General features: G+C 37.5%; 1 protein-coding gene and 1 pseudogene across 6 annotated transcripts in view; both read right to left on the bottom strand.

Annotated features, from left to right (window-relative positions):
- The window catches only part of TMEM116 (transmembrane protein 116), a 148,226-nt gene extending 124,863 nt beyond the window's left edge, over window positions 1-23,363 (bottom strand). For all 6 annotated transcript variants that reach the window (XM_045776741.2, XM_045776733.2, XM_087857349.1 and 3 more), the window contains exons 1-4: window positions 23,265-23,363; window positions 22,681-22,727; window positions 22,177-22,240; window positions 14,010-14,141 (exon numbers count right to left, since the gene is read on the bottom strand). In XM_045776741.2, coding sequence (XP_045632697.2) covers window positions 14,010-14,141; window positions 22,177-22,240; window positions 22,681-22,727; window positions 23,265-23,312 — 291 coding nt within the window. In that variant the 5' untranslated portion in view covers window positions 23,313-23,363. The remainder of the gene's footprint in view (window positions 1-14,009; window positions 14,142-22,176; window positions 22,241-22,680; window positions 22,728-23,264) is intronic.
- LOC123780521 (U6 spliceosomal RNA) lies at window positions 22,357-22,456 on the bottom strand (annotated as a pseudogene).
- Window positions 23,364-23,984: the final 621 nt, after the last annotated feature.

Raw genomic sequence — 23,984 nt, 5'->3', positions numbered from 1 at the left:
TTCGGATGAGACTTCTCAGGAGTTAAGGAGTAGCCGATGAATGTGTGAAATGTCTGAGGCCAGATTTAACTTTATTTTATTAGAAAAACTGAGAATGACCACTCTGACCAGAAGAAGAACAGAAGGGGAGTGGTCTAGAGGGAAGTGGTGGGGAGTGACAGCTTTTGCTATATTTGGGTTATTCATTATTGTTATTATTATTATTACACTATTATTATAATGGTTTTTTCTTTAGTTGTAAAGTCCAAGAACACCGCCCTTTCATAAAAATAAAATCTGTGACATCAAGGCAAAGCCATGAGAAAGCTTTAACAGGTAAAAAAAAAAAAAAAGAATAATATCGTGTCCTTCTATATCTCTAACTACAGTCTTTAGCTTAAAATCTAATCTGTCTGATATGAGAATTGCTACCCCAGCTTTCTTTTGAGGTCTGATATGAGAATTGCTACCCAGTTGGCATGAAAAATGGTTCTCCATCCCTTCACTTCCAGTCTGGATGTATCTTTAGGTTCGAGGTGAGTCTCTTGTAGACAGCATATGGATGGGTCATGTCTTTTTATCCAACCTGCAACTCTGTGGCGTTTTATGGGAGCATTTAGGCTGTTCACATTGAGAGTGATTATTGAGAGATAGGATTTTAATGAGGTCATGCTGCCTGTGACGTCTTTGTTTCTATAATTGTAAATTTCTGTTCCGTATCACTCGTGGGGTCTTTTTACTTTTATAGAACCCACCTCAATATTTCTTGTAGGGCTTGGTGGTCACATATTCTTTCAGTTTCTGCTGGTCTTGGAAGCTCCTTGCCTCTCCATCCATTCTGAATGACAGCCTTGCCGGATAAAGAATCCTTGGCTGCATGTTCTTTTCACTTAGTGCTCTGAATATGTCTTGCCAGCTTTTTCTGGCTTGCCAGGTCTCTGCAGACAGGTCTGACCTTATTCTGATGTTCCTCCCTCTTCCCCCTGGCCGCTTTCAAGATTGTTTTCTTGGATCTAAGATTTGCGAATTGTGCTATTATGTGACGTGGTGTCGGTCTGTTCTTGTTGATCTTGGGAGGGGTCCTTTCTCCCTCTTGCACATGAATGCTTGTTTCGTTCGCTGGATTAGGGAAGGTCTCAGCTACAATTTGTTCAAATATCTCTTCTAGACCTCTATCTTTCTCCACCCCCTCGGGGATGCCGATGATTCTGACATTGGAACATTTCACTGAGTCAGTAATCTCCCGTAGTTTTATCTTTTGAAAGTGGAGTTTCTTAACCCATGTTACCTCTTTTTCCTTCTTTTCTATCATCTCATCCTCCAACTCACTAATTCGTTCTTCTGCCTCATTTACCCTGGCAGTCAGAGCATCCAGTTTAGACTGCATTTGATTTATAGCATTCTTAATTTCCACCAGATTCGCTCTCATTTCCACTCTTAGAGATTCTATGTTCTCGTTAATATTTTCGCTAATATTTTTTTCTAGCCTACACATCATCTTGACCATTGTTACTCTGAAATCCATTTCTGAAAATTTGGTTATATCCATATCCATTTGTTCTGTGGCAGAGGCCACAGTCTCTGTTTCTTTGCTTTGTCGGGGGTTCCTCCTCCTTGTCATTCTGATGAGGTGTGGTTGCGGGACGTACAGAGCCCAAATTATTGACCAGGACCCAAGCAAGATGCACTTGTTTTATAGGGACCTTAGGGATGTGGGCTTCTTGTTTTTTCAGCCTGGCTTCTGGAAGAGGGGTCTGCCGTGCTGATACTCGGGCAACCCTTTTTGGGTAGAGTTGCCCTGTCCCCTGGCGGGGGGGGGGGGGATGGGCACAGTGAGAACCAGTTTTTCTGGGCTTTTGTTCTCTGGCTGCTTTCCCTGGCAGCTTTCTGTGACTCTTCAGAGGGTCAGAGCAGCAGTGACCGTATCTGAGCCTCTGAGCCTCTGTCTCAGAACAGAGAAATCGCAGTCTGCTCTTCACTGAGCTCTCCTGCCCACTCTAACTCCGTTTCTGTCGGTGCTGCTAAAGACCTGCAGCAACCCGGGTTGTGCGCCCCATAGCCTCTCTCCCAGTCCTCGCTCCCAGGGCCGGCACATCTCTGCCCTTCATGCTTCTAACATCTCCAGCCACCCCGGTTCCCGAGCTCCCAGTTTCAGTGTGCTTCGCACACGCACTCCATAGCTCTGGTTTTCAGTCTGGTCAAGGGCGCGCTCCAGAGCTCCTAGTTTCAGTCTGGTTCACGCACTCCCAAGCTCCTGGTTTTGGTCTGGTTTGCATGCGTGCTCCCAAACTCCTGGTTTCAGTCTGGTTTCCCCCAGGACTACCAGTCTGTGAGTCCGGTCCGCTCCCCAGCACAGGAGGCTACCACTTCCCGGCGCCTGAGTGCGGCGGCTCTCTTCCCCTCTGTTTATCTTCCAATATCTGTGTGTAGATTCATGGCTCCCTGCTTGTACCTCGATACCCAGTGCCAGAGATGTTTGTTTGGGAGATCCAGATGTACCTTCTTGCGTCTCAGGCTGATTTCGTGAGTGTTCAGGATGGTCTAGATATCCAGCTTGATTCAGGGGACCAGCTGAAAAAGGGTTCCCTACTCTTCCGCCATCTTTTTTCCTCCCCAATACATAAACATTCTAAATTGGACATTTCTTGCAGCTTTCAGATTTAAAAATTTGTTAAAGCCTGAGAGTACTGTTGTTAATAACCTTGATGACTATGACTAATGTTAACATTCTTCAATATCAAACAGAGGTGACTAATTATAAATTTATTATCCTTTGGGGCACCTGGGTGGCTCAGATGGTTAAGCCTCTGCCTTGGGCTCAGGTCATGATCTCCAGGTGTTGGGATTAAGCCCCATGTCAGGCTCCCAGCCTGGTGGGGAGTCTTTTTCTCCCTCTCCCTCTTCTTCTCCCCCTACTTGTGCTCTCTCTGTCTCTCTCTCCCAAATGAATAAATAAAATCTTTTAAAAAATAAAATAAATTTATCAACCTAACTACTTTGTATTCTTTTGAGGCAATCACAACTCATCAAATTCATCATCTTTATCCTCCTAAGATCCCAGTGAGACAAACAGTTACTGAATGACTACCATGCATAAAGAAGAATTTATAATAGGGAAGATGAATAAGAAACTTTTATTCAACCTTATATTTGTATAATATTTTATAACTTAAAAGTACTTTTACATATATTCTGACATTTCATCCTATTTTTGTGATGAGAAAACCAAAACTAGTATTTTACCGTGACTTATTTAAGGTCTGTTAAGTGGCAGAAACAAGTTTACTTCTATTATTAAATTAGTAAAAAATTAATGTAAGAATTTATGTGCCCCAAATATCCCCTACACCAGTCTAAAACAGATCCAAAAGATAACTCCAGAGTCTCGGTTTTCAACCAGACCTTTTTTTTTTTTTTTTTTTTGAATCCTGAGAATAAACAAGATCTCAATAGCTTATTTAGTTCACTCTTTAAAAAATGAAGATACCTAAATTTCAAATGTGGTTTTCTACTTGTAAAATTGTCTTGAAAAGACGGCAGCTCAAGCTTATCACAGAAAATAGAAATTGAGAACAATCTAGTATAAAAATACTGTCAGATGACATTTTGAACAAAGAAAATGGGTTCTCGTCTACAAAGAAAATGGGTTCTTGTCTCTTTTCTTTTGCAACAGAAAAGAAGGTGAGAGAATGCCACTCTAAAGTAGACTCCAGATGTCCCAAAATACTTAACAGTTCAGGTAAAGCTACTGTTACATGGACTTAGGGCACAAGGGATTTTTGCTGTTGTTGTTAGGAGTACTTACCCTTAACAAAGGGGATTGATTATGACACAAATCTGTTCTGTCACAGATCAGACATGGTGCCATGGCATTAATCAGATGTTGGTTAGTATACCATGGCTAAAAGAGATAAAAGCTAGCTGAAGTGGGCTAGCATCAGAAATCTACCCATACAGAAGGGCTTAGTGACTTTAAGCATGAAATTAAATCCAGAGAGGTCAACTATCAATTAGTAAAAGTTTATTTGAGCTCCTATTATATTTAAACCAATAAAAGACCCTAAAAATCACAATAATAATGTCATACAAACCCCCAGCCACTGTAAAATTTAGGCCTTGGAGTTAGGCAGGCTAAGTCCAAAAGGTCAGAGAGGCAGTGAGAATATATTAACAAGAAAATATCGTCAAGTCAAATCCTAGATAAGAGGATATTTTTAATAGACTGCTTTCTACCAGACAGATTTAGAAAGTAAGGTGAGTTCTGTTCTTAAGGAGATCAGCAGACATCCTATTTTACCTCCAAAAATAACAAGAACAACAATAGTTCACACTAAGGGCAAGCTCTTTACATTTTTACCGAATTTAATATTCATGACAGTCCTAAGAATCCTATCATCATTCATATCTTACACAGGGAAACTAAGACTTAGTAAAATTAACTTGCTTAAAAATCACACAGCTAATAGGTACCAGAGCTGGGATTTAAACCCAGATCTCTTTGACTCCAAACTCTATGTTTTAACTCCAAGCCACAAACTTCATGTCATCTGCAATCCAAACGGGTGCCTCTAAAGTATGTGACTAGCATATTCTTCTAGGAAATGAAACCTGGTTCATGCACTAAGAAAAGGTGACTGCTGACACTTCAACCTATGTCAAAATAAACATTAGAATAGTCAAAAGTAAATAGGGAAGCAGACAGGGACAGTGTCTGGCACTGTCATTTTCCCTTATTTCTCCATAGCAGTTACCTCTGATAAACAGAAATATTAGCATAGCAATACTCCTAGGCCCCTCAGAAAAAAGCATGGAATTTGTTCCTGATCCCGAGATTGATCTGGGGGACAATCATATACAATCAAATTAATCTTCTTGGTGTAGATCTAATCATCTAACAGAATTAAAAATTCTCAGCATCTTAGATTATGGATCAGATTCCATCTTTCAGAGCCAAATGCTATAGGCCAGACAAAGCCTTCTGATTTGAACGTTACGGTGGCACGGTAACATCTATTGAAGGGTTGGCTGAGTTCACAAAAAAAATAGCACTTGGAAAATCCCACATCTCCATTAATTAATCAAAGAATGAAATTATTTCTGATGGCCTAGTTCTAAAACTCACTTTGCTTCTCAGGTAAGTTCCAGAACGAATGACTAGCTCTTGGTAAATGATTGATTTCTTCTGTTCCAGTTCATTGAAGACACCTAAAAGCACCAGAGCTGTAGTGAGCCAGTGTTCACCCCTGACCAGCTCTGGGTCTCCTACAAAATTCTGTTCATGATCTAAATCAGGCAAGAACTCAGAAACTCCAGGCACATAATAAAGTAATATCATAAGAGAGGAATAAGCCTGATTCTAAGTTGCATCCCACACCCACCCCAGTAGAGAAGGAAAAGCTCAAAACAAAATAAAAAAGCCACACGTCCTGAAGCTTTAACATCTGAAACCTGGAAAGAGCTGTGAAAGCCCATATAGTGCAATAATGTCCAAATGCCAGTTTGAAAATCAGTGGTGATCCCTGATAAAATAGGCATTGGTCTCAGAAATATTGAGAAAAACACAGGTGATGTAATTAAATTTTTCATATAGTTAAATCTACTAATTTAAAGAGTCCATGCTCTAGTCTGAGATTATATTTTGCCTAGTTTTTTATTATGAATTTTATTCCTTTTATGAAATTAGGTAGTAGTTGTTTAAAAGTATTCTTAATTAAGCAAAATAGCAACAGTATGACAACTCACATTTTTTTTCTTTAGTTTCACTCATTTGTAAAACCCTGAAGTCTAGGAACCAGTGATCCCCTTATCTGTTGCATCACCTGGCAAATCCATTTTACATGGACGAAAATTACAAACACATTTAACAGGGAAACACCAAACTGACCCTAATGATTTATTCCTGCATAACAATCCTCAAGGTTTCTACCCAAACTAAATATTTTCCTACTACTGCTTAAGCCCATTTTCTTTCACCCTGCTTCAGTGGGAATAATTAATAACTATTAACTATGTTCTAAAAATCTTGGCACTTGTTTTCAAAAATTTTTTTTCTAAAGGGGTTTCCCTGTTCAAAGAATGAAACTGGAAATCTAAATTAAGGAACTTGGATATCTTGTTTGTTTAGATCAGGTGACTAGCCCTTTCGTTACTATGACTCTTGGAAAATCTAGGACCTCTTCATCTGCTTGTGCAAACAGAGTGCCCGGCCTCCACCCACTCCCAATTTTTTTCTCAAGAGCCAGTTACAGGGGAATTTTGAAAACCAGAGACATTTAATCTTAACTGGTTGAACTGTGAAAGTCAGGGGTAGAAAAAGGAGGTGAACTTTTACTTTTCATTTGGAAACCCCAGGTATGCAAAAATGTGTTTCAATTTTTATCAAGAACATGTGTTCATTTTATAAAGTATAAAAAATCTTAATGTAGAAAAGCTAGCAAATGAAATTGTTCCTTGTTTAGGGAAATAATGTATTTTTTAGTCTCCAGGTCTCTAAAGAGTATTTAACTAAGTACCAGGATTCTCCAGTAACATGGAGAGAAAGAGATAGAAGAACCAAGTTTGGGTTTGCTCTTGTGACATAATAAATATATGTCTGGTATCTGCCCCCCTAGTTCCTGACACAGCACTCCTAAAACCCTTGGAATTTCCTGAGTGATGAGAATGATAGGAGCATCTTACACAGAGCTCCTAAATCCCTTGACATTTCCTGGGTGATAAGAGTACCTTTTGTTCTAATGAGATGATACTTGGTGGGCTCCTGGATAGCTTTAGGATAGAGGCTGATTACCAGAAAGATCAAACCATGACTTGAGACTTAGAATTTTCAGCCCTACATCCCATCCCCCAGGGTGAGGAGAAAGGCTAGAGATTGAATTAAAAATTGATCATGCCTATGGACTCTGAGAAACAAACTGAGGGCTTCAGAGGGGAGGGGGTGGGGGAATGGGATAGGGTGGTGATGGGTAGTAAGGAGGGCACGTATTGCATAGTGCACTGGGTGTTCTACGCAACTAATGAATCATCGAACTTTACATAAAAAACCAGGGATGTACTGTATGGTGACTAACATAATATAATAAAAAAATATTATTATAATAAAAAAAGACTAGAATTTGGTAGATCAATGTACCAAATTTATTGGATATAAAGTAAAAATAAAGTCATATGTTGCTAAAAAAAATTGATCATGCCTACAAGATGAAGCCTCCATAAAAAACTCTAAACTGCAGGGTTCAGAAAGCTTCTGGGCTGATAAACACATCCAGCTCCACAGGGACAGAAGCTCCTGCATTCAGGACCCTTTTGAACTTATGTATCTCTTTATCTGGCTATTCATCTGTATCCTTAATTATATTCAACTAGCAATAATGATTGTCATAAAAATCAAATGACTTCCTCAAAATCATACGGATTCTCAACAGCAAAACAATGCAGTAATGATTGCCATTTCTGATACCCTTGCTAATGGAAATATCTTCTACTGGATGTACAAAATAAATTGAGATAAAGCACAGATGCTCACATATACAGTTCAAAGTTATGGCAGCTTGATGTTGAGTGTATTCCTGGGGAAAGAGCTTGGTGGTGCCATTCGCTGGTTGGGGAACATATTGCCTCTATAATGGCTTGCTGCAAAATAGCACTGAATGCTATTTTTGCTTTTCGCCTTTTTCCACAAAGGCCAAAATCTTCTTTGGATTTCTTTTGGTTAGCAAGAACAGGTACTCTGCACGTCTTTCATAAAAGCAAAGAGGTATAACACAAACTTTTGAAAAGTCAGGGATACCTATATCTCATTCTCTCCCAAAGTTGAATAAATGGACCAATTGACCATTCAAATGAATTGTGTGTCTTAATATTAAGAAAAGACCCAAGTTAAATAGTATTTTTTTCCCTCCAAGCTGGCAAAGTTTATCAGGAGGGAAGACAATAGGGAAAATGAAACATTAAAGTGAAACACTCTAGACATTTTTCTGTTCTAAAGAATAACTTAGATTTTTATTGAGAATTATTTAAATAATATATTCCCCTAAAACCTCCAAGTTAACCCTGAATATACAAACGCTGAAATTTTTTGAGCATATTCTCAGTCCCAAACTTTACTTATGCACTTCTACTTCTGGCCAAGATGGAATAACAAGAACTTGATTTATCTTCTTGGAAAACAAACAAAAAAGACAGACAAAACATTTCAAACAACAGCTTCAAGACACTAGACATCAGATAACAAAGTCAGTGATCTCTGAAACATGGGAAACATGAGATGAGCCATAGAACTACCTCAGCTTACTTACTTTTTTTTTTTTTAAGATTTATTTATTTGAGAGACAGAGAAAGTGTGCATCCCCGTGAGGCGGGGCAGGGCAGAAGGAGAGGGAGAGAATCTCAAGCAGACGCCACTCTGAGCACAGAGCCAGATGGGGGGCTTGCTCTCACAACCACGAGATCATGACCTGAGCCAAAATCAAGAGCTGGCCACTTAACCAACAGAGCCACCCAGGCACCCCTACCTCAGATTACTTTCTAAAGAGAGTTTCCATGCTGTAGTACAGGAAGAAAAAACTGAGGCTGAGCTTGGCAAACTCTGAGTTGAGGAGTTAGAGATGAGAATCAAAGAAAACTGAGGCTGCTAGAGTTCATAGAACAGAGTGCTGGAGAGGAAAGAGCTGCTCAGGGCACCCTGGATATTTGCAGAGGATTTTCCTGGAGTATTCAGCCAAGTACTAATTGCTGCATGTGTATAAGGGAACTATCCAAAGCTGAAAGAACTATCTAAAAGTATTACAGAACAGTATCTAGAGTTCACATAGGGCCAAAAATAGTTCCTACCACTAAGATTCAAAAAACTGATAATTCAACAGGACATAAGGTAGAGTACTCGGGAAGGCCTTGGCTCAGTTGTAAGAAATAATTAGCCTGAGACTAAGCATCACTCCAGAACTAACTAAAAAATCATAAAAGCAAGATCTGAGAGATTCAAACTATCTCTAAGTAACTTATCTGCATCCAAGGATAAAATTCAAGAATGGTTATAGGTATACAGAAATATCTAGTACACACCAAAAATAAAATTCACAGTGTCTTACATCCAATAAAAGATTAGATGCAAAGAGGGAGGAAAACATGACCCATCCAGCGGAGAAAAATCAATCAACTGAAACCTACCCAAAACTGAAACGGATATTAGAATTAGCAGAAAAAAGGGGCGCCTGGGTGGCTCAGCCATTAAGCGTCTGCCTTTGGCTCAGGTCATGATCCCAGGGTCCTAGGATCGAGCCCCGCATTGGGCTCCCTGCTCGGCGGGAAGCCTGCTTCTCCCTCTCACATTCCCCTTGCTTGTGTTCCCTCTCTCACTGTCTCTCACTGTCAAATAAATAAATAAAATCTTAAAAAAAAAAAAGAATTAGCAGTAAAAGATAATAAAACAGTTATTATATCCTATTCCATATTTTTAATAAGTAGAAACATGGAAGATATTTTTAAAGACCCTATTTGAGCTGATAAACATAAAAACCACAATGGATGAAGTAAAAATATATACAGATTAGACACTGAAGAAATGACTAATGAAAGCATAACAATACAAAATATCTAAAACGAAAAACAAAGCAAAAAAAAAAAAGAATCCAAAAACTGAAAAAGCATCAATGAACTGTGGGAAAGCTTCAAGCAGCATTATATATCTAGGTAACAGGATGCCTGAAAGGAGTGCAAGTGGTGAGGAAAAGGGAAATAGAAAACATATTTGAAGAAATAATGGGCAAAAGCTTTCCAAATTTGATGAAGACTATAAACTCATAAATCCGAAAGCTCAATTAATCCCAAGGAAAAGATATGAAGAAAATGACAGCAAGGCCCATCATAATCAAATTATTCATTTTTTAAAAGATTTTATTTATTTGTCAGAGAGAAAGAGCACGCGCACGCACAAGCAGGGGGAACAGCAGGCAGGGGGAGGAGGCTCCTTGCTGACCAAGGAGCCTGATGTAGGACTGGATCCCAGGACTCTGGGATCATGACTTGAGCTGAAGGCAGATGCTTAACCAGCTGAGCCATCTAGGTATCCCAAATTATTCATTTTTAATAGAATATCTTAAAAGCATCCAGAGAAAAAAAAGATGCAGAAAGGAACAAAGATATAGTATCAGACTTCTTAAAGGAAACAGCTCAAGCAAAAAGACAGTGAAGCAATATGTTAAAGTACTAAAATTTTCTCAATCTAGAAGTCTATACCCAGCAAATATATTCCCAAACACAAAGGCAAAACAGACATTTTCAAACATACAAAAGCAGATCCACAACATAAGAAATGTTAAAGAGTATGCTTCAGGCAGAAGAAAAATGGTATCACTAAAAAAATCTGAGTCTACACAAAAGAATGAAGAACATTGGAAACAGTAAGTATAAAAGATTTTTGTATTATTTAAATCTCTGTAATGATAATTAACTGAGCAAATATAAAAATATATTGTGAGCTTAATAGTATACATATAAAAAAACATGAAAATAGCATAAAGGCCAGTAGAGGAGAAACTAAAGTATTCCATTGGAAGATTCTCACCCTATACATGAAGAGATATATCACTTCAACTATGATAAGTTAAAATGTATACTATGAACCCTGTAACATAACCACTAAAGTAACGCAAGAAAGGGTTTTAGCAAACAAGCCAACAACAGAGATAAAAGGTAGTAATAAAAATAGTATATTAATCCAAAGAAGACAGAAAAAGGAAGAAAAGGGAACAAAAAAAAAAAAACAGAACTGAAAACAAAGAACAAAATGATAGATTCAAATAAAACAGTACAATCAAATTAAGTGTCAGTGGCCTAAAAACCACAATTTAAAGGCAGAGATTGTTGGACTGGATAAAATACTAAGACCTAAATATATGTTGCCTACCAGAAGTGCATTTTAATAAAAATACAAAAATAATTTAAATTTATAAGGGTAAGAAGATATGCCATGCTATATAAGTTATGATTATACACTTTACCACAATTTAAAAAATAAAGCTAGGGTGCCTGGATGGCTCAGTTGGTTAAGTATCGACTCTTAATTTCACCTCAGGTCATGATCTCAGGGTCATGAGATCAAGCCCCGCATCAGACTCTGAGGTGAGCATGGAGCCTGCTTAAGATTCTCTCTCTCTGGGGCGCCTCCCCCATTCATGTGCTCTTTCTCTCTAAATAAATAAATAAATAAATAAAACAAAATAAGCTAGTGTGTTTTAGCTCTCTACAGCCCATCCCTCTTATTGATTACAAAAAAAAAAAAAAAAAAAAAAAAACCTCTGGGAAAAATATAAAAGTTAACTACTCAAAGACTGAAAAGTAAAAATCAAACAAAGGAATCAAATATGGAGAAGCAAACTGCACAACAGTGAGTTTCCCAAACTTTTCTCTCTTGCTTTCTTACAGCTTTTCCTCAAGTGTGCATCCCAATCATAGTGCTTCTCAATGAAGGCACCTAAAACTCCAATAGAAACCTATGTTTTAGGCCACATAAACCAGAGAATGTCCTCCTTCAGGCAGGAAGTTTGGGCAGAATCCCAAAAGTGACAGAGCCAGGAAAGCAGATGTCCTGATTCTATGTATGATGCCATATAAGTCTCAACCTAACCACTGCATGCATGCAAATGACAGCCCAAAACCAGCATAGCTAAGGCTTAGAGAACTAGGCTTAGAGAACTTGAACCTAAAAATGATGAAAAGAAATTCACATTCTAGGGCACCTGGGTGGCTCAATTGGTTAAGTGACTGGCTTTGGGTCGGTCATGATCCTGGAGTCCCAGGATTGAGTCCTACATCAGGCTCCCTGCTCAAAAGGGATATGATGATCTCCCTCCAGTCCTCCCACGCCCTCGTGCTCTCTCTCTCTCGAATAAATAAATAAAATCTTAAAAAAAAAAAAAAAGAAATTCACATTCTAAACCTAATCAGGTTGACTGTCTGCTAAACAAAAACATTAGCATTCTTCAGAGAATTATAAAAGAACCCAGAGTCTATGCTACATAGCATTCACAATGTCCAAGATGAAATCCTAAATTACTTGACACACAAAGAACAGAAATTTGTCACCCATTATCATGGGAGAAGACATGAAATAGCAGATACTGGAAATATCCAACAAAAATTTTTAAAAGCAACTATTATAATTCATATGCTCCATGAGGTAAAGGAATATAAACTTGAAATGATTTTGGGAGGTGATGGAAATAGAAATGTTTGTTATCTTAATTGTGGTAATGATTTGATAGGGGTATACATATATTAAAAATGATAAAATTGTACACTTTAAATATTGTTGTGTAGGGGCAGCCAGGAGGCTCAGTCAGTAAAGTATCTGCCTTTGGCTTGGGTCATGATCTTGGGGTCCTGGGATTGAGCCTCACGTTGGGCTCCTGCTCAGTGGAGGTGTCTGCTTCTCCCTCTTTCTCTGCCTTCCCTCCCTCCGCTCATGCTTTCTCCCTCTCTCTCAAATAAATAAATAAAATATTTCAAAAATTAAATAAATAAATAAGTCGTTTATTGCATGTATAGCCAAATAAAGTTGTAAAAAAAAGAAAGTAACATTAATCATACCTATGCCAAGCACAAGGTAAATATTATTAATGCCCATTTTACAGACTAGAAGACTTAAGTTCAGAAATTATTAAGTATTTGCCTAAGGTTACAAAGTTAACTGGGTCCAGAATTCTATGCAGATTTTTTTTTACTTCCAAAACTATATTATTTCCTTAGCTGATAAAACAATAGAGTGTTACTCAATTTATAAGATATTAGGAGGGTTAAATAAACTATGTTTCTATGATACTAAAATTCATATGAGATAGTTAACATATATTGGTATATGGATTTCATACCACCAATTACATGTTATTATTTTTAGCATATGGATTTCATACCACCATTTACATGTTATTATTTTCCTACTAAATTGAAAGAAATAGGGGCGCCTGACTGGCTCAGATGTTAAGTGTCTGCCTTCGGCTCAGGGCGTGACCCCGGGATCCTGGGATCGAGCCCCACATCGGGATCCCTGCTCCGCTGGGAAGCCTGCTTCTTCCTCTCCCACTCCCCCTGCTTGTAGTCCCTCTCTCGCTGGCTGTCTCTTTCTCTGTCAAATAAATAAATAAAATCTAAATAAATAAATAAATTGAAAGAAATATTCCCTCTAGTAACAAATCTCAAAGGAAACATGTAGCAGTGAGTACAGATGGCATTTTAACCTCTACTTTTTCGCATAGCAAGTCTGAGAAATATAAGAAACATTATATACAGATGGTACTGTGTGGATTAATCCACTGACAAAATCTGTGAAAGATCTACAATCCATACGTGATGATCTGTAGTATTTCCCAATTTAAGCCAATGCTTATTATATTCTTTTAATAAAAAACCATGCATTAATCTCAAAAGATGTTTGGGGGTTTTCTTGTTTTTGTTTTCAAGATTTTATTTATTTATTTGACAGAGAGAGACAGCGAGAGAGGGAATACAAGCAAGGGAAGTGTGAGAAGGAGAAGCAGGCTTCCCGCCAAGCAGGGAGCCCAATGCGGGGCTCTATCCCGGGACCCCATGACCTGAGCCGAAGGCAGACACATAATGGATGAGCCACCCAGGAGCCCCTCAAAAGATGTTGTTAAAGAATGTTTCATTACATGGAAATATACTCACAATATGTTGAAAAATAAAAGCAAATTACAAAAAGTATTAATGTGTTATTTTATTTGTTTTAAAATGCATATTCCTACAGAGAAAAAGGCTGGAAAGATATATAATACATATAAAATATTATGTGGGTGATTATGGGTGATTTTAAGTATCATTTTTCTTCTCTGAATTTTCTACACTTTCTATAATAAACAAGTAGTGTTCTTTAAAATGGTAAAACATTAAGAGCTATTGTTTCAAAGTGTAACAATAAACAAAAGGGTCCAACTTACCAAGATGGAGTATCTTTGTTTTCTATTTAGGTCTGAGTATACCTGTCTTACAAGATACAGTCACAATCTAGTACCACTCACCTGTCCAACTGCTTGCAAGTTATAGCAGACAACATCCTTATTGGCTGCTGAAGTTCCATAAAGAAGTGCTTCAATGAGCCAGCATATCCCCAGGAGAAGGTCAGAGAAGCTCAGATAAAAGAGTGGCCTTATCTGTCAAAGCAACAAAAGCCTCATTTCATAAATGATGTAGCTAGGAGAATATAACAATTATTTTTGTGTTATACTTTTCTAGTAGAAACCTGGGCATCATTATTCTGGGGTCTCTGTCATTGGTGGACTGTGGGGAATGCAAAGGAATACTCCAGGTAGGAAAGAACCTATAATTGCAACTATCCCAACTCTCCTGGAATCAGACTACTCATGGAGAGATTAGCACTGGACTTCTTCCTCATAGACATATTCCTTCCTCAGATTAGGGACAAAGAATGGACAGATAAGAAATTCTGTGATGGGAGACACACCACAAATAGAAAATTAAAAGTGCTCTAGATGCACAGCCAACATCTTCTAACAATAGGAAATGAGGTCATCAGCTGAGTGTTTAGGGATATGGTTAAGGACTCAAAGAAAATAAAAATGGGTTTTTAAAATCTTAATATAGTTTAACTTGCATTTTTCTATTCTTTTTCTCTACTGAAAAAATTGTAAGATATTTAAAGTGTGCAATGTGATGATTTGATATATATTGTACATCGTTAAAGAATTTCCCCAAGTTAACACCTCTATCGCCACACATGCATTTACTTTTTTTTTTTGATTACAACATTTAAGTTCTACTCTCTTAGCAAATTTCGATTATACAATACAGTGTTATCAACTATAGTCACCACATTATACATTAGATCCTCAGACCTTATTCATCTTATTTCATCAATGAAAACTCAGAGTAGGAAAAAATATCAGTATGAATTGTATATGCTGCCTTTTCAATTTCTGACCCTATCAGTGAAGTTTGTCCTTCTTTGTCACTTTCGAGTATTCTTCCCCTTTTGTCCTCCCTACTCCCACTTTTCTAAAAATAGTATTGGTTAGCCTACAGAGAAAATTATAAAATGTTTATTGAGAGACACCAAAGAAGATCTGCAGTGAAGAAATATACTATGCTCATGGACTGTAAGACCAAGATTACAGAAATGTTGGTTCTCCCTAAATTGATATATAGATTAAATGCAATCTCAAATGTATCTCGACACATTTTTTTGTGGAAGTTGACAAGCCGGCTCTACATCTGATACAGAAATACAAAATATCAAGATAACCAAGACATTCTTGGTTATCTTGATGAAAAAGGATAAAGACGACTTGTCCTACACATAGCAAAACTTAATATAAAGCTAGAGTGCAGACACTGTGGTACTAGCACAGAGATACACATAGCAAAACTTAATATAAAGCTAGAGTGCAGACACTGTGGCACTAGCACAGAGATAAGCAAATAGACAAATGAAATGGAATACAGAGCTCAAACAAACCTAAGCATATATAAAAACTTCTCATACATGATAGAAGTGGCTTTTTAAAAAGATTTTATTTATTTATTTGACAGAGAGAAAGAGTGTGAGAGCATGAGAGAGCACAACCAGGAGGAGCAGCAGAGGAAGGAGAAGCAGAGCCCCACTGAGCAGGGAACCTGACTTGGGGTTTGATCCCAGGACCCTGAGATCATGACCCGAGCCAAAGGCAGACACTTAACCATCTGAGCCACCTAGGTTCCCCTAGAAATGCCTTTTTTTTAACATTTTCATTTTGTTATTTTTGTTATTATTATTATTATTATAATAATCTCTACTCCCAATGTGGAGCTCAAACTCACAAACCTGAGATCAAGAGTTGCAGGCTCTCCTGACTAAGCCAGCCAGACACCCCATAAGGTGGCTTTTTGGATCAAGAGAGAAACGATAGCCTTTTCAAAATATGATGTTGCAACAACTGGGGGTCTATATGGATAAAAATAAAAGTGGACCCCTACTTCCTATCTCACACACTCAAAAATGAGTTCCAACTGGTTTAAATAACTAAATATGAAGGCAAAAACCGTAAAACATTTTTTTAGATAACAGAGGAAAATGTCTTCAACTTCTGGCCAAGGAAACTTTTCCTAAACAAACAAAAAAAAAGCTTTCTAAAAGGAAGTAAGTGAAAAATTCAACTAGTGAAAAAGAAAAATGTGTCAAAAGACACCACAAAGGAAATGAAAAGATATGCCACAAAATGGGAGAAGATTATTTGCAACACATAAAACTGAAAAAGGACTGGTATCAAAAAAATATTAAAAACAGAAACTCTCAGAAATCAGTTGCATTTCTATACACGAATAATGAGACTGAAGAAAGAGAAATTAGGGAATCCATCCCATTTACACTAGCACCAAAAACCATACGTTACCTTGGAATTAACTTAACCAGAGACGTAAAGGATCTATATTCTAGAAACTATAAATCACTCTTGAAAGACATTGAAGAAGACACAAAAAGATGGAAAAATATTCCATGCTCATGGATCGGAATAATTAACATAGTTAAAATGTCCATGCTACCCAGAGCAATCTACACTTTCAATGCTATCCCGATCAAAATACCGATGACATTTTTCAAAGAACTGGAACAAATAGTCCTTAAATTTGTATGGAACCAGAAAAGGACCCGAATTGCCAAGGAACTGCTGAAAAGGAAAAACAAAATGGGGGCATCACATTGCCGGATTTCAAGCTGTACTACAAAGCTGTGATCACAAAGACAGCATGGTACTGGCACAAAAACAGACACATAGACCAATGGAACAGAATAGAGAACCCAGAAATGGACCCGCGGCTCTTTGGGCAACTAATCTTTGACAAACCAGAAAAAATATCCAGTGGAAAAAAGACAGTCTCTTCAATAAATGGTGCTGAGAAAATTGGACAGCTACATGCAAAAAAATGAAACTTGACCACTCTCTCACACCGTACACAAAGATAAACTCCAAATGGATGAAAGACTTCAATGTGAGACAGGAATCCATCAAAATCCTAGAGGAGACAGCAACCTCTACGACATCGGCCACAGCAACCTTTTTCATGACACATCTCCAAAGGCAAGAGAAACAAAAGATAAAATGAACGTGTGGGACTTCATCAAGATAAAAAGCTTCTGCACAGCCAAGGAAACAGTCAAAAAAACTAAGAGGCAGCCCACGGAATGGGAGAATATATTTGCAAATGATACGACAGATAAAAGACTGGTATCCAAGATCTACAAAGAACTTCTCAAACTCAATACGGAGAAACAAATAAACAAATCATAAAATGGGCAGAAGATATGAACAGACACTTTACCAATGAAGACATACAAATGGCTAACAGACACATGAAAAAATGTTCAAAATCATCAGCCATCAGGGAAATTCAAATCAAAACCACACTAAGATACCACCTTACGACAGTTAGAATGGCAAAAATTGACAAGGCAAGAAACAACAATTGCTGGAGAGGATGTGGAGAAAGGGGATCCCTCCTACATTGTTGGTGGGAATGCAAGTTGGTACAGCCACTCTGGAAAACAGTGTGGAGGTCCCTCAAAAAGTTAAAAATTGAGCTACCCTATGACCCAGCCATTGCACTACTGGGTGTTTACCCCAAAGATACAGATGTAGTGAAGAGAAGGGCCATATGCACCCCAATGTTCATAGCAGCATTGTCCACAATAGCTAAATCGTGGAAGGAACCGAGATGCCCTTCAACAGATGACGGGATTAAGAAGTTATGGTCCATATATACGATGGAATATTACTCAGCTATCAGAAAGAACGAGTTCTCAACATTTGCTGCAACATGGACGGCACTGGAGGAGATAATGCTAAGTGAAATAAGTCAAGCAGAGAAAGACAATTATCATATGATTTCTCTCATCTATGGAACATAAGAACTAGGAAGATCGGTAGGGGAAGAAAGGGATAAAGAAAGGGGGGATAATCAGAAGGGGGAATGAAGCATGAGAGACTATGGACTCTGAGAAACAAACTGAGGGCTTCAGACGGGAGGGAGGTTGGAGAATGGGATAGACTGGTGATGGGTAGTAAGGAGGGCATGTATTGCATTGTGCACTAGGTGTTATACGCAACTAATGAATCATCGAACTTTACATCAGAAACCAGGGATGTACTGTATGGTGACTAACATAATATAATAAAAAAACATTAAAAAGAAAACAAAAAACAAAAAACAAAACCTCTTACAAAGCAATAAAAAAAAACCCAGTAGAGGGGCACCTGGTTGGCTCAGTCATTAAGTGTCTGCCTTCGGCTCAGGGCGTGATCCCAGCGTGGTGGGATCGAGCCCCACATCAGGCTCCTCTGCTGTGAGCCTGCTTCTTCCTCTCCCACTCCCCCTGCTTGTGTTCCCTCTCTCACTGGCTGTCTCTCTCTGTCAAATAAATAAATAAAATCTTTAAAAAAATTTTTTTAAAGTTACTATAATATACTACCTAATATAAAAACTAATCTCACCTGCACAAAAGGGAATTTTTCTCATACCCTTCTTCCAAATGAGAGGAAAGCTAAGATGCTATATCTTGCAAACAGTGGTAAATGGTCAAGTTGTTTTGGCTAACAGAAACAAAAACAAGTGAAATAACATTTTAAACTATATTTAATAAATATCAGATATTATTATTATTATTTTTACTATATATAGCCTTTGCTCTGGGTAAGCCTACTAAAATTCCAGCCAAATGACACATTCACAGATTCTACTGGCCCATGACCTCCCACAAGTTTATAACTGTTAATGTTTAAAAACATCTGGAGGAGAAAGACAGCCAAGTGGCTTTTGTGAGCAAGAATGTAATTTTATTTATGGTCATTGATTCAATAAATAACCTTATAGAGAGAGAGCTGTCTGCCACTAAAACATACCTAAAGTCTTTGGCAGGGAAATGGAGGATAAAAGAGGCTTATATACTTTCACTCATGATTGGAAAACAATGAGTTCTAGTAACAGGAGATAAAGTCAATCAAGTAAACAAGAAAAATTAACTGACCACCTACTGTTGAAATCAGGAAAAATTTCACCCTGCCTATGTTTACAAGATACTATGTTGAAGGTAATACAAGGAAGGTACAGTATAGCCCATGGTTTAAGGAAAGTACAATCAAGCACAGTGTGTGATAATTAGGAAGACATATAAAAGCATAAGACATAGTCCTAAATATGAAAGCAAAAACTCTTTTTAAAAAAATGCCTAATTTCACAGCGGTTAAAGCGTCTGCCTTCGGCTCAGGGCGTGATCCCGGCGTTCCGGGTTCGAGCCCCACGTCAGGCTCCTCCTCTGTGAGCCTGCTTCTTCCTCTCCCACTCCCCCTGCTTGTGTTCCCTCTCTCGCTGGCTGTCTCTATCTCTGTCAAATAAATAAATTAAAAAAAAAAAATCTTAAAAAAATGCCTAATTTGTTAAGTCAAGCAGAGAAAGACAACTATCATATGATTTCTCTCATCTATGGAACATAAGAACTAGAATGATCAGTAGGGGAAGAAAGGGATAAAGAAAGGGGGGGTAATCAAAAGGGGGAATGAAACATGAGAGACTATGGACTATGAGAAACAAACTGAGGGCTACAGAGGGGAGGGGGGTGGGGGAATGGGATAGACCGGTGATGGGTAGTAAGGAGGGCACATATTGCATGGTGCACTGGGTGTTATACACAACTAATGAATCATCGAGCCTTACATCGAAAACCGGGGATGTACTGTATGGTGACTAACATAATATAATAAAAAATCATTATAAAAAAATGCCTAATTTGTACCTAGTTTAAATCAAGAGCAGGATAAGAGGGTAGGGAAGAGAGGACATGGATTGTGTGAAAGGTTTTTCCCTGGAGACATTCTGGGTCCTTCTGTTCTGGTGAGGTGAAAGACCTAAAACAGTTCATATGAATACTCTTCTAAACCCTGCTTCCCAGTATTTCTGTTCAAGTGAAATCAGGTTACAAAGAATGTCAAAAGTGTTCTTTATGGGGAAATGAAGTCACATAAGTATAGTGAAGTATATCTGCCTTGAGTGTTATTTAACACTGGCTAGTCTTGCCACTTTCTTCTCTCTTCAGTTTGCCTGAGTCACTGTTTCATCAGCTAGTCCCCTCAAAGATTCCCTATGGATTTCTCCAATTTACTATATTTATTTTTAATCTAATAGACTATTTTGGTCTTTTTCAGGTTTCATATTTGTATGACTTCCATATGTTTTTGCTGTTTAAAACATTCTTTGATGGAGAAAAAAGGAAAACCGGAGGATGGCTGACATTTGTAACCTGGAAAAACTGGAATTTTTCCTACCCCAAGAAAACAGAATGTGTGGGAACCAGTGAACTAGTGATTGCTAAGGTCCTTTAGGCTCTGGTTATATGAAAGGTATCACAGCTGAAGCCAGAGGAAATAAAGGTCACATCCTAGGCCAAACTAGATCCCACATCTTTATAAAGCTCTAACCCACTGTCATGCCAGAGGTCACCTTAGAGCGGTGGTTCTCAGCCAGGAGCAATTTTGCCTCCCCCAGGAGACATCTGGCAATATTCAAAGATATTTTAGTTTTTACAACCTCAGAGGTAGGGGGAGGTGGTATGCTTCTAGCATCTAGTGGGTGGAGTCTGCTAAACATCCGAATGTGCAGACAGCCCCCTACAACAAATAATCATCCAGCCCAGCAGATTAATAATGCAGAGACTGGGAATCTCTGCTTACCGCTCTCTACTATGTAACTTTATTAACTTAATCACATATGAATTCAAATTTCAGCAAAGGAGACAAACATTAGGGAAATCTGAATCACAGAAGATTACTTTGCTAGGCAATGACAATATGGGACCAAGACTTCTACTTTCTGGTTTTACTTACATAGTCACAGTCTATGTGTGAAATTCAAAATCCTATCTTCATTAGGTATCATATTTCAGTGTCTTAAAAAGCATATATGGAGAGAGGCTTTGGAACAAGACAATCCTGTACTCAAATTCTAGCTCTAACAACTAACTGGCTATATATAAGACCTTAGGAAAGTCCCTCAGCCTTACCAGGATTCCATTTCTTCACTATAATATCAGATTAATAACACCTACCTCACAGAGTTGTTTTAAGGATTAAATGAAAAATGTATTTAAAACACTGAGCATATCTGTCTAGAATATAATAAATACTAAATACTGTGTTTAATTTCAAGGGGGACTGTAGTTAAGAGTTGGACTTTTGAAAATCTCTGTTCTGCTACTTACTATATAACTTTTGAACAAGTTATTTCATGACTTTGAGCCTCAATTTCCTCATCTGTGAAATAGAGCTAATATCATCCTTCTCATGGGAGAGTGATGAGAGCCAAAAAGATAAAGTTTGTAAAGCACCCAGTATACTTGGAACTCAGAAAATGTTCAACATACAGAACTATTTTGATTACTAAAGTGGGCCCAATAAAACCCAATCACATTTTCCACATACTAAAGCTCTCCCATATATGTCCTGAACTATATTTTGTCTAATTTTGTGCCATTTGGCCTGGTTAGAGAAATAGTTATTACATTTCTCTTAAAATCTTTTCATAGCTAGGAAATACATAGCTCTTCCTAGTCCTCTCTCAGTCAGGAAGGTTTTTTGTTTGTTTGTTTACACCTTAAATATATATAATTTTTATTTGTCAATTATACCTCAATAAAAGGAAATTTTTTTTACTTGATCTTTTTGGCATGAATAATTATACTTAGGATGTATTTTTGCTCTGTTTTCACCATTAAATTGTAATTGCCTAGAAGGCTTGAACAGCAAACCTAATATTTTTTGGACAACAAAATCTCTGAACTCTTTCCTAGCCCCATTAGCAATGTTACCAAGATACCAATGTCAGAAAACTCACCTCTTGGCAGGATCGTACTGTGCTTAGAGTGACTAGAGGCTTCAAAGAACTCTGTCTCTTAACTTTAATAATCAATGCATACCAAAAAAATGTACTTTTAGTAAGCAATCTCTCAGTATTCAAAATCATAGTTAAAATAATTACTTAGAAGAAAAGGGAAACCTATTGACAGAAAATATCTCAACGTATCATAATGACAAATTTACAAGTAATTCATAGAATTATTCCATTATTTATAGGTGACACTTTTCTTATTTATTTCAAAGTCTAAGTACTAAAAGTTCAAATCCAACACAAAAAAAGTTTGCTCACCTCTGGTGATTTCTGTACATTCTGAAATACAGCATAGGCTATAAGTGAACTTGAACCTATAACACTGACAAAGATAAAAGATAATCATTAAAAGAGGACTACTGGGGCTCCTTCATTTTTGCTAACAATTTTTTACAGCTTTACTGATATATAATAGATGTAAAATAAACTGCACATTTTTCTAAAATATAATGCTTCATGAATTTTTGTGTCATCCTTGCATAGGGGCCATGCTAATCTTTTATGTATCGTTCCTACTGATTTTGCAAACCAATGCTGCTGACTAAGTCCTTTGATTTTCAGATGTTACTACTCAATCTGTTTTTTTGTTATTGTTAATGTTACATTTTATTAATCAGAAAATATCAACATGGTAAAGAACAGCATTTCTCCCTAAAGAGTAAAAGCAAATATCCAGGGGAAAAAGGCAGAAAACTTTAGAATTCTACAGTTTTGCTTATACTAGTTTAAACAATCATAGTACATGAGATTAAATAAATTTACCTCAGAGTAGCCATAACAAATTGTATCCACTGTATTGCAGAAAAAACCTAAATAAAACAAGAAAGAGAATAAAATTAAAACTTTTACATTTAATATTCAACCTGACTCCAATTTCACTGTTTATTAACTATCTGTGCAGAGCACAAACTCTTCAGTGCCTAATCAAAATATCCTACAAGTCTGAGTAGGAGCAGAAAGGCCTCTGGAAAGACAGGGTAGCTCCTTGTTTCCTCTCTTATTGCTCTATCTCTGGGAAACAGTAAGATAATAAGAATAGACAGGTAGACAGAAAATGACTAAATGGAAAGGCAGTTGGATGGGAAGATTCAAAAAGGAAAGAATAAAATGAGAAGAAGTAGGAAAAGTTAAATTTTGAGAGAGAATAGACAGATGTGTGAAAAGAATGGGTAATAGGAAAGGTAAACAAATACTAAATAAAGTTGACGGACAGCTGGGCAGAAAAAAATAGAATAGTAAGCAATAAAGAAATAGGAAGAAGTAGTAAAGAGATACTGTGAGTGAAAAATACAGAACAAGGACGAAGAAAGGGGGAGCAAAAAGAAAGGGACAACTTATAATCTCACCAAGTCCCAATTGTCCTCCAGAATGCTAGCCTCCAGCAGGAAGGCCATAGGGACTTCAGCCCCAGCTACGCTTACGCAGCCCAATCCTTCTCAGTTTCTGAATCCTGAAGCACTGAACAGGTGGCTCCACCCCTAGCCCAGCTGGGCTCCTCCCTACCCAATCCTGCCCTGTTATCTTGAGGACAAGGAAAGAAGGTGGTGACAAGTGGAGGAGAAAGCCAAGCAGAAAGAACAAAAATAGAGCAGGTGACAAGGAAACAAAGTTCTAAAAAGCATTAGGAATTGTAAGAAGAGGAAGAGACAGGAATAATAAAAAATAGAATGGTTAAAAGATAAATAGAGCTGCAAGAGAGAAATGGAACAGAAAAAAGGGAGAGAAAAATAAGGAAGAGAGGACGTCTGCTTAAAACTTGCCCCATTTAGGGACAAAAGCCTGTGATGGAAAAGAGAGACTGCATTTTAGAGCAATCAATAAATTTTTAGTAATACCAAGAAAAGTTGTGAAGAGAAGGGGTTATTAGTATCTCACATTTAATAGTAACATCTGAAATAATTCTGTACCAAAAATTCCCACCAGAAATATATTAAATTACATGGTTCTTTTAATATACTTATGTTTATATATCAACTCTGTGTAAAGCATTGTGCTACAAAAGATACAAAGACAAATAAGACACAGACCCAGACGTCCAGGAGCTTATAATATAGTAGGAAAAATGG

Source organism: Ursus americanus, chromosome 30, assembly GCF_024610735.1.
Source record: "Ursus americanus isolate L20-20 chromosome 30, mUrsAme1.1.p, whole genome shotgun sequence".
NCBI classification, from domain to species: Eukaryota; Metazoa; Chordata; class Mammalia; order Carnivora; family Ursidae; genus Ursus; species Ursus americanus.
Note: the sequence above shows the minus strand (reverse complement) of the source record. Positions and strands in the feature narration are given on the sequence as shown.